Raw genomic sequence first — 17,277 nt, forward strand, 5'->3', positions numbered from 1 at the left:
AATAGTGAGACACTATCACATTAATAACCCCTCAATATTTTAAGAGTTCTTAATAAAAATTATATTTTAACACACTCTATCACAGTCCCTACACTTATTTTACATCTGTTTTCTTTTCTTCATCATGTCTATTCTCCTGAAATTGCTGCCAACACAAAATTAGAAAATCATAAGGGAACAATTAGAGTTATAAAACTTTGTCCAATAACAAGTGTCTGACAGTGTAAACCTTCTGTAATTGCTCTCATGAAGTTTTCTTTTTATTGTAGACTTGGATCCTGATGCACCTTCTTTTGAGTGTTCCTCCTTACTGTAGATATTTTGAAGAGGTTTTTCTCACCATGGAATAGATTTTTCAATCATCCACCACTGTTGTCTTGCATAGTCATTACTTGAGTTCCCAGCTCAAAAGTGTAGTGTTTTCTTCCCCTAAAGTACCAAACTAATGATTTGGTCAATCCTAACTATCTTGCTATCTCTCTGATGGATAGCTATTTTTTAAACCTAGTGTTGGTCTTTTTCACTTCTATTGAGACTTGTTTGACTGCACATGGTTGTTCTGCAGCAATAGTTTACAATTACAAATGCTATACCTGTACTCAATATTACTGTCAGTGGTATACATACCATGTCTATATGGCAAGTAATAATGATATTGAGCATTTTGTTACATTTGCAGAAGTAGGTTGCTCCAAACTCATCAATATTTGTTGTGCACCCATGTATATTTTATAGTTATAACTTTCTTTTAGTTTTATTAGGATTGGAATATTGACACTGGAATCTGAATAATTGAAAATACATTTATTTTACATTTTTTCACATTTTTTAAGGAGTTGGCAGATAAAACTGTGCATTAATTTCCCCCTGGAATCTCCCTGAAATCAAGGCCAATTGTTGGTAACTTATTGTCTAGATACCATCCTCCTGGAAATCTCTGAAATAATGTTCTCATATTTTGTTCTATTTTCTCAGCGCATATCAGACCAGTGCGTGATTAAAACTAATCCTTGCTCTAAGAATATAATATTATTAACAATATGCAATTAGCATACTTATCACTATACAGTATTCACATGGCAGAACATTTAGTGACCATGTATTTTCTTCATTGAAGATTTAAAATTTGTTTAAAAACTCAGAGACGTTATTGCTATTTACTATAAATCTAAACTAAAAAACAAGCTTTACAGAGTGTGTAGGGATTTCGCAAGTCAGAAAGGTCTATTTTTACCTGACATAATGTATACTGTAAAAAATGTGCTGAAAAACCCTAACTCAGCTTATATGAGTCTATGAAAAAAAGCCCTCTGTGCTCACGTTTCTGATGCACCCCGCAGGTCCTCTTCTGTCTTCGGCTCCGTCTTTGGCTCCCTGTGTGGTCATGTTGCACACACCATGACGTCAGCAAGTGACTGACATCATGGTATATGCAATGGGACCGTACGGAGCCTAAGACGGAGCCGGAGCTGAAGACAGGAGAGGACCTGCGGAGGTCATCAAAATCATGAGTACAAAGTTTTCTTGGATATTTTTAGGCTGGGCAGGGGGCTACTGGAAATATACTAAGGGGGCAGGCAGTCGATCAATACAATGAAGCAAGCACTGGCTATATACGATGGGGCAAGCACTGGCTATAAACTGGGGACAGGCACTGGCTATATACTGGGGGGCAGGCACTGCTATATACTGGGGGGCAGGCACTGGCTATATACTGGGGGGCAGGCAGTGGCTATATACTGGAGGCAGGCATCGGCTATATATGAGAGGTCAGGCACTGGCTATACACGGGGGGGCAGGCACTGGCTATATATGATGGGGCAGGCACTGGCTATATACAAGGGGGCAGGCACTACTTATATACTGGGGGGCAGACACTGGCTATATACATGGGGTAAGCACTGGCTGTATACTATGGGGCAGGCACTGGGTAGATATGATGGGGCAGGCACTGGCTATATACTGGGGCAGGCACTGGCTATATACTGTGGGGACAGGCACTGGCTATATACAAGGGTGCTGCTGGATAAAAAACTGGGGGCCTGTGCTTGCTGGCAATATACTGGGGAGGCTGTGACCAATGCATTTCCAACCCTAGGCTTATACTTCAGTAAATAGGTTTTCCCAGTTTTTTGTGTTAAAATTAGCTGCCTTTGCTTATACTCGGGTATATATGGTAATTGTGGAACACATAATAAAATTAAATCATTTTAACCTTTTGTAAATTCCTTTTTTTAATCTTTGATTTATTACTGTCCAAGCTACAGACAATACATTGTATATTAATAAACCAAACCTTAACAGAGAATGCAATACTGTTACAATGTCTGATTAGCAAATGATCTATGAATAAGGTGCTAAAAACATAGGGGCAGATTTACTTACTGGTCCCTGCATTACCCGACGACAATGCACTGTGGCGCGCTTCACTACCAGCATGCACCTGCTATCCTGCATCAGTTGCTTCCCTGATCAGGTTGCTTCTTTTTCCTGGTGTATGTAATTGCTTGGCTTGCGGCACAATTTAAATGTTAAATCCCATGGTTTGTCCGAATACGTTGGATTGTCCGTTGGCCCGCCCCCTGATTTCTGTCGCACGAAAGACGGCGCTCTGATGCGCCAAAATCCGATCACGTGCGACACAATCCCCAGCACAATCCCCGAAAAGACGGGAAACCCGACGAAAATGCTTCCACAGGACCCTTAGTAAATAAGCCCCATATTGCCGAATGATGACAAACTTTACTTAGTAAGTGTTTTAGAAATAGGAAGGTTCTCAATGACATCACCATATTACATTCATGTGATTTGCATATTTTTCCATCAAATATTTCCAATGTATGTGGCAGTCCAACTTGCCCATTGACATAGTACCACTGCTTTAGAGAAAAGATTGATAAAAATAAGCTGTCAAAGGTTTTTGTTAAAGGAAACCTACCACTTAAAACACTTTTTAAACTTTATAGCCGGCGCAGGCAGGTACGCGCTCGGCGCTTACCGTGCGCGCGGCTACATAGGAAGTGAATGAGAGCCGCGCGCATGGTAAGCGCCGAGCGCGTACCTGCCTGCGCCGGCTATAAAGTTTAAAAAGTGTTTTAAACCGCGATACCGCGGTTTAAAACACTAACTAAAATGAGCTCCGGCACCAGCTCACCCTGAGCTGGTGCCCGGTATTGCCATCGGAAACCTGCCACTTCAAGTGGTAGGTTTCCTTTAAATTTATTTTGGTAGATCTTATAATCCCTTGCACTTCTTACCAGTAAATACAAAAATGAATTTAGAATAAGAGCTCTCATATGAACAGGAGGGAACTTGAGCTCCAATAGCATTGTTAACAGGTATTATGTATATATTATAACACTTGCTTAGGGAAAAGACAAGGGGAGAAGACAATGAAAATAGTCCCTAATTCTTAGCCTACTACCCAGAATGTACTGGTCAAAGGGTTGACAACTCCTTTCTACGAGGCAGGTCACAACAAAAAGGGCAACGTACAATATCACAAAACAGTAGAATAGGCTGAACACAAGCCAAAAGTCAGATTAACAGGAAACAGATCAGAGTCACAAAAGTAGTATGGAGCTAACCAGGAACTTCTATAGCCACCACCCTAGGTAGGTGGGACTCTTATGTGATATCAGAAGACCAGCCTCAGTAGTGATTGGGCCATAACTCTGGACAATAGGAAGACATGTGAGCATTGTGATAAGCTATCACTCACAGTGAGTTAACTTACGTTGAACCAGAGCCAAGCTGCAGGAGAAGAGAAAGATGTGGTGCTAATCAATCAAAATAGCTTAGCAAGCCTAAACCTGTGTTTACACTACAGTATTCAAGAAAGCCACAGGTACACATACAGATATTACATGTATAAAAAATTTTTTTGGGGGGATCATATCATCTGGTGGAATAGAGCACAGAGTCACATTAAGTCACTTGTACCTATACATTCATAGTAAGACACATTGGGGCTTATTTACTAATGTTCTGCGGCTGCATTTCCGTCTGGTTTTCTGACGTTTTTGGGGATCGTGCGGGGGATTGCGTCGCACGCGATCAGATTGTGACGCAATCGCTCCGGCTTTCATGTGACACAAATCAGGGGGGAAGGACAACGGACGATCCGATGGATCCGGACAACACGCAAGATTTAACAAATCAATTTGTGTCGCTTCCAATGCACTTACATACACCAGGAGGAAGATGGTGAACTCCAGCAGGCCTGATCAAGGAAGCGACACATGCAGGAAATTGGGCGTACGATCTTCATGAATCGTGGCAGATGGGCTTTCTGGCGGACAACGCACCTCGGGGATCGCGCAGAGACCAGGTAGACCAGAGACCACTGCAGAGGTCAGTAAAAGATGATGCCCTGTACAGCGGAGATCACCTCCAGAAACCCTCATCTTTCAATACACATAAAAGAAATATGTGGCATTACTCATATTTCAACCATCTGCTTTTCTCTAATAACTCCAACCACTGCTGCTACTGTATTAAAGGTCACTAAATGACACCCCAGCAACAAGGAGCAATTAAATAATTCCCAAATTATTACTATATACCAGGGCACAGGGGCTGGCAGGCTATATACCAGGGCACAGGGGCTGGCAGGCTGTATACTGGGGCACAGGGGCTGGCAGGCTGTATACCGGGTCACAGGAGCTGACAGGCTATATACTGGGGCACAGGGGCTGGCAGGCTGTATACTGGGGCACAAGGGCTGGCAGGCTATATACTGGGGCACAGAGGCTGGCGGGCTATATACCAGGGCACAGGGGCTGGAAGGCTATATACCGGGGCACAGGGGCTGCCAGGCATTACACTAAGGCACAGGGGCTGGCTGGCTATATACTGGGGCACAGGGGCTGGCAGGCTATATACTGGGGCACAGGGGCTGGCAGGCTGTATACTGGGGCACAGGGGCTGGCAGGCTGTATAATGGGGCACAGGGGCTGGCAGGCTGTATACTGGAATAGACACAGCGCTCCCGACTGTCTTAGCTTTATTAAGTACTTTCCTCCTCCGGGCCAATTCCCAACCAATTATGGCTACGTTATCCTTAACTCCTTCACACCCAGGATAACAGTACCATCAATTAAGGAGGACTACATACCCCTAATATACTTACAGGAGAGCCTAGGATCACTCTCGGAATCTTGTGTATTTTTATGGACCTGAGGAAGGGAGCGATACGCCCCCAAAACGCGTATTCCAACTTTGAAATAAACCATTGTCTACCCTGAGAAGTGCGGACTCACGTCCTGTTTTTTACCTCTATGACTACAGGCTATATACTGGGGCACAGTGGCTGGCAGGTTGTATACTGTGGCACAGGGGCTGGCTGGCTATATACTGGGGCACAGGGGCTTGCGGGCTATATACTGGGGTACAGGGGCCAGCAGGCTATATACTGGGGCACAGGGGCTGGCTGGCTGTATACTGGGGCACAGGGGTTGGCAGGCTGTATAATGGGGCATAGGGGCTGGCAGGCTATATACTGGGGCACAGGGGCTGGCAGGCTATATATTGGGGCACAAGGGCTGGCAGGCTATATACTGGGGCACAGGGGCTGGCAGGCTGTATACTGGGGCACAGGGGCTGGCAGGCTGTATAATGGGGCACAGGGGCTGGCAGGCTGTATACTGGAATAGACACAGCGCTCCCGACTGTCTTAGCTTTATTAAGTACTTTCCTCCTCCGGGCCAATTCCCAACCAATTATGGCTACGTTATCCTTAACTCCTTCACACCCAGGATAACAGTACCATCAATTAAGGAGGACTACATACCCCTAATATACTTACAGGAGAGCCTAGGATCACTCTCGGAATCTTGTGTATTTTTATGGACCTGAGGAAGGGAGCGATACGCCCCCGAAACGCGTATTCCAACTTTGAAATAAACCATTGTCTACCCTGAGAAGTGCGGACTCACGTCCTGTTTTTTACCTCTATGACTACAGGCTATATACTGGGGCACAGTGGCTGGCAGGTTGTATACTGTGGCACAGGGGCTGGCTGGCTATATACTGGGGCACAGGGGCTTGCGGGCTATATACTGGGGTACAGGGGCCGGCAGGCTATATACTGGGGCACAGGGGCTGGCAGGCTGTATACTGGGGCACAGGGGTTGGCAGGCTGTATAATGGGGCATAGGGGCTGGCAGGCTATATACTGGGGCACAGGGGCTGGTTGGCTATGTACTGGGGCAGGGGCTGGCAGGGTATATACTGGGTGGCAGGGGCTGGCTGGCTATATACTTGGGGGATGCTGGATATATACTACTGGGTGCTGACTGGCTATATGCTTGGGGACTGTTGGCTATATACTACTGGGGGCTTGCTGGCTACATACTTGGGGGGGGTGTGTGACCAATGCATTTCCTACCCTCAGCTTATACTTGAGTCAATAGGTTTTCCCAGGTTTTTGTGGTAAAATTAGGGGTCTTGGCTTATACTTGGGTCAGCTTATACTCGAATATATACGATAAATGAAAGAACAAATACTCAACTGTATATTCACACATACACATCTGCCGCTCCATCAGTTTTCAAGGTCTCTGTTTATAAAAATAGGGTATGTAACTCCTGCCCCCACTCTCTATCCACAATAGTTATCTGCCAATGTAGCTTAGTTTTGGAGTCCCGCATGCTACAACACATGACTGCAGTGGCTACTGATTGTCTGAATGGTCACATGCATGTAAATAAAGGTACTGTAAGGCCTGATGGAGACATAGTGCTGGAGTGCAAAATAAAAATAAGAGATTTACTGAGCACCTGTATTAGGGACTCTGTAGGGTAGGTGATTGATGAAGGTGCCCGATAGATAATGAAATTTATTCGAGAGAGTGAAGAGATTTTGTATGGGTGGCTAGGCAGATTGAAGACTAAGTTACAGTGAGTTGGTTTTACCCATCTCAGGACAAGGGCTTATATATATATAAATACACTATTTGTATGGTGTATGCCTTTCAAAGGTCCTCAGTAGTAGATAAGAAACAAAAACCTATTAAAATGTTTTATTGTGGAATGTTTTATCCCTTTTAGTTTATGTTCACAGATGGCAGATTTGACACGGAATTTAAGAGGAAAATTTGGCATTTCCGAGTGTTCCCTTAGAGTGCACCTTGTGACTTATGTGATTAAATACTTCTCTCTGTCGTCTCTTCTCTTGAGCCACTGATTTAGAATAGATAAACACTGTAGTTTCTCAGCTTTCTAAAGAGGTAAATGATTAATAACACCATAATTAACCGTAGTGACACAGAAACACTTATGGTTATTGGATACGTTTAATTGTATCAAACTCCTGTTAGCCTGAAACTTATAAGACTCCTTAATATTGCATTAAATTACATTATAGATTTAGTGAACCTTTAAATCCGGTGCATCTGGTTTTAAATCAACTTGTAATCTGTGTGTCATTTCTAATTTACACAAATTAGTCATTTTGCAATGTAGTGATATGAAAGGTGATTAACATAATAGTTTTAGTGCGAACAATCAATTATTACGTTGCAGCTAAAATTACCAATAAATTATTGAGGTTATTTTACAAAAATGGGTGGGATTTTCTTCTAACCTTCCCAGCCATCTTACACCTTCAGACGTATGCTTCAGGTTCCTAGTTCTGTTTCAAGGCTTGTGTGTCGGAAATTTTATCAGGCATTTATCTATTGTTCATGTGGCACTAGAGAGACAGTTTTCCTCCTTCACAAGGGGAGATATTTTTACGGTTTTTTTTTTCCTAAACTCCAACTGGATCTTTAGAAGTTTTATCATTCACAGCCCTTTTAACATAGTAACAAATACCCTACAGGTTATGTCATAGAACAAGGGCCCTCTCTGTCATGAAAGCCAAGGTGACTTGCATTATTATTCTTTGTCATACTATAAATGTTGTATATCAATATGAACAGAACACATCCTCACCAGTTTTCTGTGGTCCCACAACAAGAAATTTTGGCAGTCGATCACAGGTTTTTTCCTTTGACCAAATGTCGCGATGGCGTTTGTCATCACACGGATTCTGTAAAAAATTTATATAAAACTTATATTTTAGTATAACTCTTTTACTATTGAATTAATAAGATGTTTAATGCGATAAGAAATTGGCAGATATTAAGTAAAAGGAAAAGAAGAAAGGTCAGAAATAAGACAAACCATGCTACATAAAAATATATACATATAAATGTTAATAATTCTAATTGAATTGAAATTAGAATAGGAAAATATGAATCACACATACATTAGAACAGATGCCACATAGGCATCACTGGTTAAAGGTTTCCCTTGGCAGCGCCTACTGCTGACATAAATGTGGACACACACCACTGTGTGAGTTGATCAGTTCGGAATTTCTGTATAATATGACAATTATCAGACCCCCGATGATATGATATAGAAACACATTAGTTCATATAGTTATCCCTCGGTAGAGTATCTAGCATTAACATTTTTGCCTCATGCAGCAAAAAGGCCAGAATCAGCCCTGGATCAGAATCCTGTTTGAGCTGCTGAGTTCTGAACCACACCCAGGGATGCCTTGTTGGTAGCTGAGGTTGTCAGCAACCTTTCACAAGCCCTGGAAAACTGGGTGAGTCATTATGGAACTCAATGTTAGAGTGAGCTGTGGGTTGAATTATGCAGGTTCCAGACAGTCAGCTGCTGGGGATGGCATCCAAGCCTTGAATAAATTCACTGAAGTTTACTGGTTGCTAGTTATTTGGTTCTCTTGCCTGTAACCTGGCCATGACTCTGTGAACCTCAGTTCATCTGTGATTTGTGGTGCAGCATTTCTGTAAATCTCTCCTGCCACCTCTGTAACCCTCTATATTGCTAGAACCGGGACCCTGTATCCTGCTAGCTGTGGAACTCTGTGTTCTGTTAGAACCTTGATATCTATTGTTGGTATAATCATAATCTTTTAAAAGTTAAAGTGGGTGCATGAAGGTGTGAATAAAAATGTGAAGTAAAATTTAATATTGGTAATATACATGGCGTATTGGTATTTTGATCTTGTTCTCTTTGATCTTGTATTTTCTCTGTAGTTACATGACTTTAGGGCAATATATACATATTTTTACTGTTCATTGTGGATGATTTGTATAGTAAGTTTTCTTCATCTAAGGTGCCACACTACTACATCTACTGAGACTTGGCTGTACTCCACTATTTCAGGTGCTGACTGAATAAAATTCACATTGAAGCATTTCAATATTTCCCATTTCTCCAGCGGAGGGCTTTATCTTGTTGTTATGTGAGCTGTATAAAGAGAAATTGGAATCAATTCTGTATCAAATACTATTGTAGGTAAAATACAGTTGAACATAATTCGAGTGAAATCTTGTTTCTATGTATTTCCATTTTAGACAAAGCATACTAGATTTATGGTGAACACTTACCTGCCAGACTGGATCCCTTTGCTCCGGAAAGAGTTGGAAGTATTTGTGAGCCAGTTGAACTGGAGGAAGAGTTTGCAACTTTAAATTAGTCCAGGTTTGTACGAATTTGGCAAGATTAACAAAAGTATATAAACCAAGTCTATCATTCCCGTAGTTAGACAAGTGGGTCATGAAGATGCTAATCTGCAATGCAAAATGAAGTAAAAAATGTTGCAGTTAACTGTTCTGCCACCAGGGGACAGTAATGCTGTACATTTTTCATTTTGAAAATCTCAATTCAATTCTATTTTTACATATCTTTTATTGCGCTACATATCTTCAGAACAGCTTAAATTACCTATAAGTGTAATGACTGTAAAACGTATTAGGCTATTACAAACGTTTTAATGTTTATTACAGTACCAGTTAACATCTTCTTTTTATCTTTTTACCACAAGTAAAACATAAAAAAATGCTTTTTTGCTTACTCACTGTGCTTACATAAAAGAAAATTGTATGTGAAGAATTTTTATGTATGGAAACTGAGTATTATCTTAAAATGAATCCGTAGTTTTATAAATTGTAATAAAATAAACAACCTGTTTGTTAAAACATAAAACTCCACTAGCTAAGATCATGATAAGTGTCACTAATGGATTGACACAAAGGAAATTTCCATCATATTCAGTACAGGAAACACTTTCTCATTCAAAAAGTGTTCTGTATTTTCTTTTCATGACTAAAAAAAAATGTAGATTTTGTGGTTGGGGATTTATTCAAAATTGAAGGCATACTGAACCAGGATGGTTATCACACCATTTTGCAGTGGCATGCTATATAGTTGTTTCACACTTTATCAACTTTGTTAAGTTAGTTATGAAAACTCAGAAAACTCTTTGAATGAGAAGGTGTGTCCAAACTTTTGGTCTGTACTGTATATGAGCTGAAATTTTCAGCACAAAATAGGGGTTTTGATGCTCCCTCAATGCTCTGTGTGGCTCCTCTTCCTACTTTTCTTTGCATGTAACAGAGTGGGCAGAGACATGTCGATGCATCACCACTGCTTACTTCATAGGTTGCACCTGCTTAGTGAGCATCGGAACGTGAGTATGCAGGGCATTTCTTCATTAGTGGGGCTGCAGGGCTTTTTAACATTTGGGGGGGGGGGGTGGAGGGCATTTCATTATTAGGGGGCAGCAGGGCATTTCATTACTGGGGGCGCTGCTGCAGGGAATTTCATTACTAGGGGAGGCTGCTTGTCATTACGTTGATGATGCACATGCAGTGGCGTAACTTAAAGCTGACGGGCCCTGGTGCAAAGTCTGTGCCAGGCCCCCGACTATAATGTATGGTTTATAGTACTAATCTTCTCATATAGGAAAGCAACACCTTTTGGGCCCCTTAAGCTTCTTGGGCCCGATTGCGACCACACCCTCTGTACCCCCTCAAGTTATGCCACTGGCTACATGGAGCATTACATTACTGGGGTAGAGCTGCATGGGGCATTTCATTAGTGGATGAGGCTGCTAGGCATTACATTGCTGGAGAAGGCTGCTGGGCACTACATTACTGTGGGATAACTTGTATTAAAGATTTTAGCCTACAAATAGCCACCAACCTTTTATTCAGGTTGGTATCAGGTTCACATTGATGTCCTTTTCTATTATGGGAGATTCTGCAATTTACCACTGCATTCAAACAAGCTGTAAGTAGTCATGGGGGTGGTGAGTCATGTTGGAATGTAAAGTGTGTTTTTGTGTTTCCTTTTTTCACTTTGCTCCTTCCACAAACCATATCTTTTTGGTTTTGCTGTGTACTTATCTGTATGAGGGCTTGTTATATGCCCGCCAAATTACAATTTATAATTGCACCATCATATATGCAATGCCATATACTGGTAAGCTGGAAAAATATTACATTTTAAAGCAAGGCACAATGTTGAAAACATTTCAGTATGGTCATTTGGACATTATGGACTATTGTCCATTGTGGATTTTGTGGCATGGAATAAACATTTTTACATTTTGGGACTCGGGGATACCTAAAATGCTCATAATTTTTTGGTTTATTTCTATATGTCAATATACTGCTTCACTACAGAATGCAGAATGACAGCTATGGGAGCCTCTATCAGGCCCCCAGTTGTCATGGCAACCAATGATGTCACAGGGGCATTGATCAGCATTTAAAAATGGCTCGGCCCAAGTCCAGTGCTGTTAGGTTCGACCGCGATACCTAACAGGTTAATGATCCCAAGGTTTATCTATGCAAATTACATACTGATGTAGAAAAAGTCGATGCTACATAATATAGAAATGAATTGGTATGTAATGTGTTAAAATTCATGTTAATATTTGCCATATCTGTACAGTGGCTGTGTGCCAGATTTTATGCAGTTGTTTGTAGTAGGTCCAAAATTCAATTATTTTGGAGGGTGACCATATTGTATTTTAGGATAACAGCATTAAAAGGAACAGCAGGAGCAAGAAATATCAATTAACTGTTTTCTCTGTTAATCCTGTCGAATCAATAGACACCAAAATACAGTGTTCTGTAAATAGCATCTCATGTTATGACATCTCATCTCAGAGCAGAGGTTAATGCAGAAGTCTGTTCTTAAAGCCTTGTGGCAGTGCTTGGAGTCTATACAGTCTCAGAGCTGTGTACCCTCCTTGGACTGCTGTAGAGGGTATTTCTACCCTATTTCTACCTTGTATTGTAGTATTAGGATTTATTCAGATGAACATAGTATGAATCCTGGAAAACACACTCTTAGCATCTTAAGGATATATGATGTAAGGATTCCCTGCTTTCTATACAGGACAATAACACCAAACATGAATAAAGTTCCTTGCTGTTGTAACATTATTTATCGTTGTGATGGTTCCTGAATTAACAGACCAAGCAAGTTCATGTGTTTTAGCCCATTTATACGGCCATTTGCATGAGAGGTAATTGGTGTTTTGAGATTTCCACCCTGTATTTTAAAGTATATGAATATAAAAGTAACTATCATATTATTAAAAGACATATACCATTGGATTACCATTGGTGATTACTACTCACCTCCCCGTCTGCTATAATCTTTTTTTAGTATTAAAGCAGACGCATATAGTACAAAAAAGGTCTTTAAAACATGCAAATACAGAGCACCTCTTGGCTCCGCCAGTAAGTAATTTATTCATACCCCCTGACCCGACTGGCTCCGTCTACACAGTGCTCAGAGAGCTGGTGACTTCTGCAATATTTGCGCTATACACAATCATAGCATTCACTGCACTGCCTGGCGGGTAGCATGAGAATTGCTGTGAGAGAATGTAGAGAGGGAATGATATGATTGTGAATGATGCGAGCATTGCAGAAGGAGAGTCGGTGATGTCACCGGATCTCTGAACACTGTGTAGTCGTGTCAGTTGGGCTGGGGGCATGAATAAATTACTTAGCAGCAGAGCCAAGAGTTGCTCTGCAGAGCACCTCAGGCTCATTTGCATATTTCATTCCTGTTGCATGAAAGCCACGATCTGATTACATGCACCACAATCTCCTGATAAATACCTGTCACAGCGACGCAATCCCCGAAAATGTCGGTAAATCCAACGAAAGTGCGATCTGCGGACCCTTAGTATTTGTAGTAAAAAAAAGCATTTACCAAAAAAAGATATCTTGGATCGAGTGTTTGTCTTCACTTCATCTGTGCATGTCAAGCAGCAGATTCAGTTAGATACTGACCACGCAGGGGTGAGAATTGCCGGATACAGTCAGTGAGCAGAGGAGACGGCGGGCGGCCATTGTAAGTATGATGTCCGCAGGAGGGAAGCGATGGGGTGGAGCTATGCGGGAAATGGGAGGGTTTTTTTAATTTGAAAAGGATGCATGGTAGAGCAATTTCACTAGGGTGAGGCGGGGACTGCTCCTCTCTAGCCACACATGGGGCAACTAATTTCTGCATATAGGACAGGTAAAAATTTATCTAAGTTTTATTTTTCGGTAAATGCTGTTTTTACAACAAAAAATGCTTAGGCAATGTATTCTTTGGAGGAAGCCAAAAATATTACATATTTACATTGAATGCCATGTGGGACCACCATGTGCATGTATTGTAGTAGTATTTGTACATTACATGATGTATTATGATGTGAAATGTATAAAATACCATTCCTTTCTTGCTCTATTTTCTACTATTTTTATTGAGCTTTGAATTGACAGTCAAAAACTTGTAGACTGTCGTCAGCGAGCCTGCTTTTCTGTAATGAGTTCAGCCTCTTTCCCAAGTGAAACATGTAAGAGACTGCCTGTACTTCTAAAGACTCTATAACTTTGGAGAGGTCAGCAGTGCAGTACTTTAAAAGCACAGGACAGACGAAATAATACTCTTGCTTTTTTCAACTTGATAGTCTTATAAGAGCTCCCTACAGAGAAGAAAATAAGATTTAGGAGCAAATCTTTATCACCCGAACTGTAACCCTGTGCAGTAGATATTATTGATCTGTCATTGTTTCGAAACCATAGAGAGACTGGCAAGAAATATGTACCCACCGTGTCTCTGCCAGGTAAATAAGCTGTGCAGTAAAAACAAGTCAGCATCTCACCACTGTCAGAGGAAATGCACAGATTCACGTTACTACTGAGCATGTAGCTCTGCAAACAATGGCCCCATGTGGTGATGGGTTGCAAGTCCTTTTTCTAGAAATAAAGGAGTCATCCAGTTTCAGTACATAATTATTATTGTTTGTACTGAGAAGATCCACTATCCAATATCCAATATCATTTTTTTTTATCAAATACAACTTTGTAGATCGTGGTTTGTTGTTATTTAATAGGAAGCTTTATAATTCAATTCTAGTGAAGAGGAACCAGTCCATGGTCATGTGATGTCACACAGACGAAGCTCTGGATACTGTAATTCATTGTGCACCGGTGTGATTTTATTTGATCATGGACTGTTTTTTTACCCGCTGGAGTAAACAATAAAGGCTTCTGTTAACCAACAGCAAGCAGAGATCTAGGAAACTATGATGAACCGATACAGAAAGTATATGAGAAAATTATACAAACAATAGTTTTCATTTGCTGAACCTAGATTTTTGCTTTTATGTTCACTAGAAACAGATCATTATAGTGTTGAACAGAGTAATCTAAAAGACTGGTGTACATGTGAAAAGTCCATTATAATGTATATTTTGTAAAAAGCCAATAAAAACCACAGAAGTTTTGCCTACATTAATTCTTCAAACTCTATCTCATGGATATAAGGCCAGAATAAATTAATTGACATCCTCCCTAGTCCAGCTTGTTATAGAAATCCTCGACCTGGAAGAATGTCAATTCCATTCTATCATCTGAGTTGTGTTCCATCTTATCAGTAAGACAGGCTTACATAGAGTAATATGGGAAGAAGCGACAAAGGATAAGGCAATAGTAGGCAACAGCTCATTAAGAAGAGGATGTTGTTAGTACAATAAAGAAGATTTTCCCTAAGGCTACCTGTAATTCATAAAAAAAATATTTGGGGGGGATTTTGTCAAATAAACCACAGAAATCTCTGACACAAGAGCAAAAGGAAAAGGAAGATATATTCAAATGTAGTTTATTATCAGCCTTAAAGGGGTATTCCCTTTTCGGCAAATGAATGTTATGGTTTGTATAATGAAAATGTATACAATTTTCCCACAATAATTTGTGTATCTATTCCTCACAGTTTTTTTTTAGATCTCTGCTTGCTGTCCTTCTATAGAAAACTTTTATGATTACTTCCAGTGGACAGAAATCTGACCATAATCACACAGGTGCACGGCTCATTATAAAACACGGCTCTGATTACTCTCTATGATATAACGAGCCGTGCACCTGTGTGACCATGGTCAAATTTCTATCCATTGGAAATAAACAATAAAGCTTTCTGTTCAAGGACAGCAAGCAGAGATCTAGAAAACTGTGATGAATAGATACAGAAAGTATACTGAACAATTGTATAACTTTGCATTACACAAAGAATAACATTTTTTTGCTGAAAAGATTCCATGCTGATTATATATCCTTCCGTTTTACACCCAAATGAAATTTTTTACCTTTCATATGATGCAAAGAGGACTCCCAGTGACAGCAGAGCTGGGGACTTTTTTTTATCCCACTTAGTCTCCATTGCCCATACAAATTTGTACTGTGACCTAGGTTGACCCCTTAGACAGCATTGCAAATAAATATTGCTGTATCTATTGAGTTTTACAAAGGGAATGGGCACTTAATTTCAACAACCCATTATAGAAGTGTCCAAATTGACACTTTTTTGCTATTTTAAACATTTTCATAACAGTTGGGTAAAAGGATGGTACAGTTGTCAAAATGGTATCAATAAAAACTTCATATTATCTTACAAACAATGACACCTTATCCAGCTCCAGACTTCAAAGTATGTTTTTTTCCCGAGGTTTATATATATAACCAAACAATATAAATAGGATATCTCCATAATTGTATTGACACAAGTGATAAAGGGGGTGAATAATCTGGACCACAAAGTGAAAGCTGTTACAACAAAGACCATATGAAAATGGTGTTTTTTTTTGCAAATTTCCCCACTTTTGTAGTTTTGTCCAGCTACCCACCACATAGCACAGAATATTAAATGTGAAATATGTCCTGTAGATAACAGGCCAACATATAGGGGCACATTTACTTACCCGTCCCGTCGCGATCCCCGAGGTGCTTAGATCGCGGTCCACATTTCCTGCATGTGAAGCTTCCGCGCTCAGGTCCCCCGGAGTTTACCATCTTCTTCCCTGTACATGTAAGTGCATGGCTTGCGACACAATTTTGAATGTTAAATCCCATGCGTTGACCGAATCTGTTGGATCATCTGTCGGGCCACCCCCCGATTTCTGTTGCATGAAAGTCAGCACATTTGAGCCAAAATCCGATCGTGTGCGGCACAATCTGCTTTTAAATGCGGCGCAAAACAGTAATCGTCGGTAGCCCAATAGTGTTGTAAACAGAAAAAAATCTATTAAAAAATATTTTTTCTTGTGTAAGGGAAAGGGAAATACAAAAACACAGGAAAATCTGGTCTCAAAAGAGTTACTTTTCTCTATAGCCAGCCTAAGATTGTGATACAAATTATAAATAATAGTAACATGACGTAGATTACATTTTTCAATAAGTGAATTAGTGATACATTTGGAGTAAATGTGTGTTGTAATGTGAGGTGAAAGGCATCGTATGGCTGTCAGTGTTACCAAGGTCCTGGCTGTATAAAATTAATATCTGAGAAGATAATATACTGCTACGATATCACGCAGAGTGTTCATTTGAAAACGGTAGGTTAAATCTGAGAGATTCTAAGCACTAAAGATTGAATCAATCAACCCTCATGTTTTAGTTCACGTCATCCTTTTCAAGGAAAAAATGTCAAATCTATGCAGTGAAGTTACACGGCCAACATTGCTGCTGCAAATCAAAATTCTTTGCAAAAACAGATTTGTCTACATATCTGTAGATATTTATTTCATTTTACATATGTTTCAGTTCTGAGGGTTTCCCCATCCACAGGTTTCCACTGTAGGAAGCTCTTCTTTTAGCCCTAAAAAACCCTACTGCATCCATACTGAAGTTTTTTTTCCAAACTTTCACAGTAAAAAAAAACATTTTAGTATCATAACATGTATTGTAAATGCACCCAAAATCCTGAAATGTATTCACTGGAATAGATATTTCCATGCAAATTCATTTACAATACTTGTGTATAAGGTAATTCCTTTACGGGGTATATATAAGGTGGCTTTGCAGTTGCCAGTTATCAAAGTTAGTTGTCTGAGGTAATATAATATTTCAATAAACTTTATTTAAAATGGCAGTGAACCCATTATCTTGGACCTTTATTGAATAAGCATAAGTG

The 17,277-nt window shown here is 40.3% G+C and overlaps 1 protein-coding gene across 1 annotated transcript in view; it reads right to left on the reverse strand.

The window, feature by feature from the left end:
* The window catches only part of LOC140071620 (bifunctional heparan sulfate N-deacetylase/N-sulfotransferase 3-like), a 215,078-nt gene that overhangs the window by 46,587 nt on the left and 151,214 nt on the right, over positions 1 to 17,277 (reverse strand). The window contains exons 7-8 of the mRNA XM_072119202.1: positions 9,408 to 9,590; positions 7,936 to 8,032 (exon numbers count right to left, since the gene is read on the reverse strand). Of these exons, the coding sequence (XP_071975303.1) occupies positions 7,936 to 8,032; positions 9,408 to 9,590 (280 nt within the window). The remainder of the gene's footprint in view (positions 1 to 7,935; positions 8,033 to 9,407; positions 9,591 to 17,277) is intronic.

This window comes from Engystomops pustulosus, chromosome 1 (assembly GCF_040894005.1).
Source record: "Engystomops pustulosus chromosome 1, aEngPut4.maternal, whole genome shotgun sequence".
Classification (NCBI taxonomy): Eukaryota; Metazoa; Chordata; class Amphibia; order Anura; family Leptodactylidae; genus Engystomops; species Engystomops pustulosus.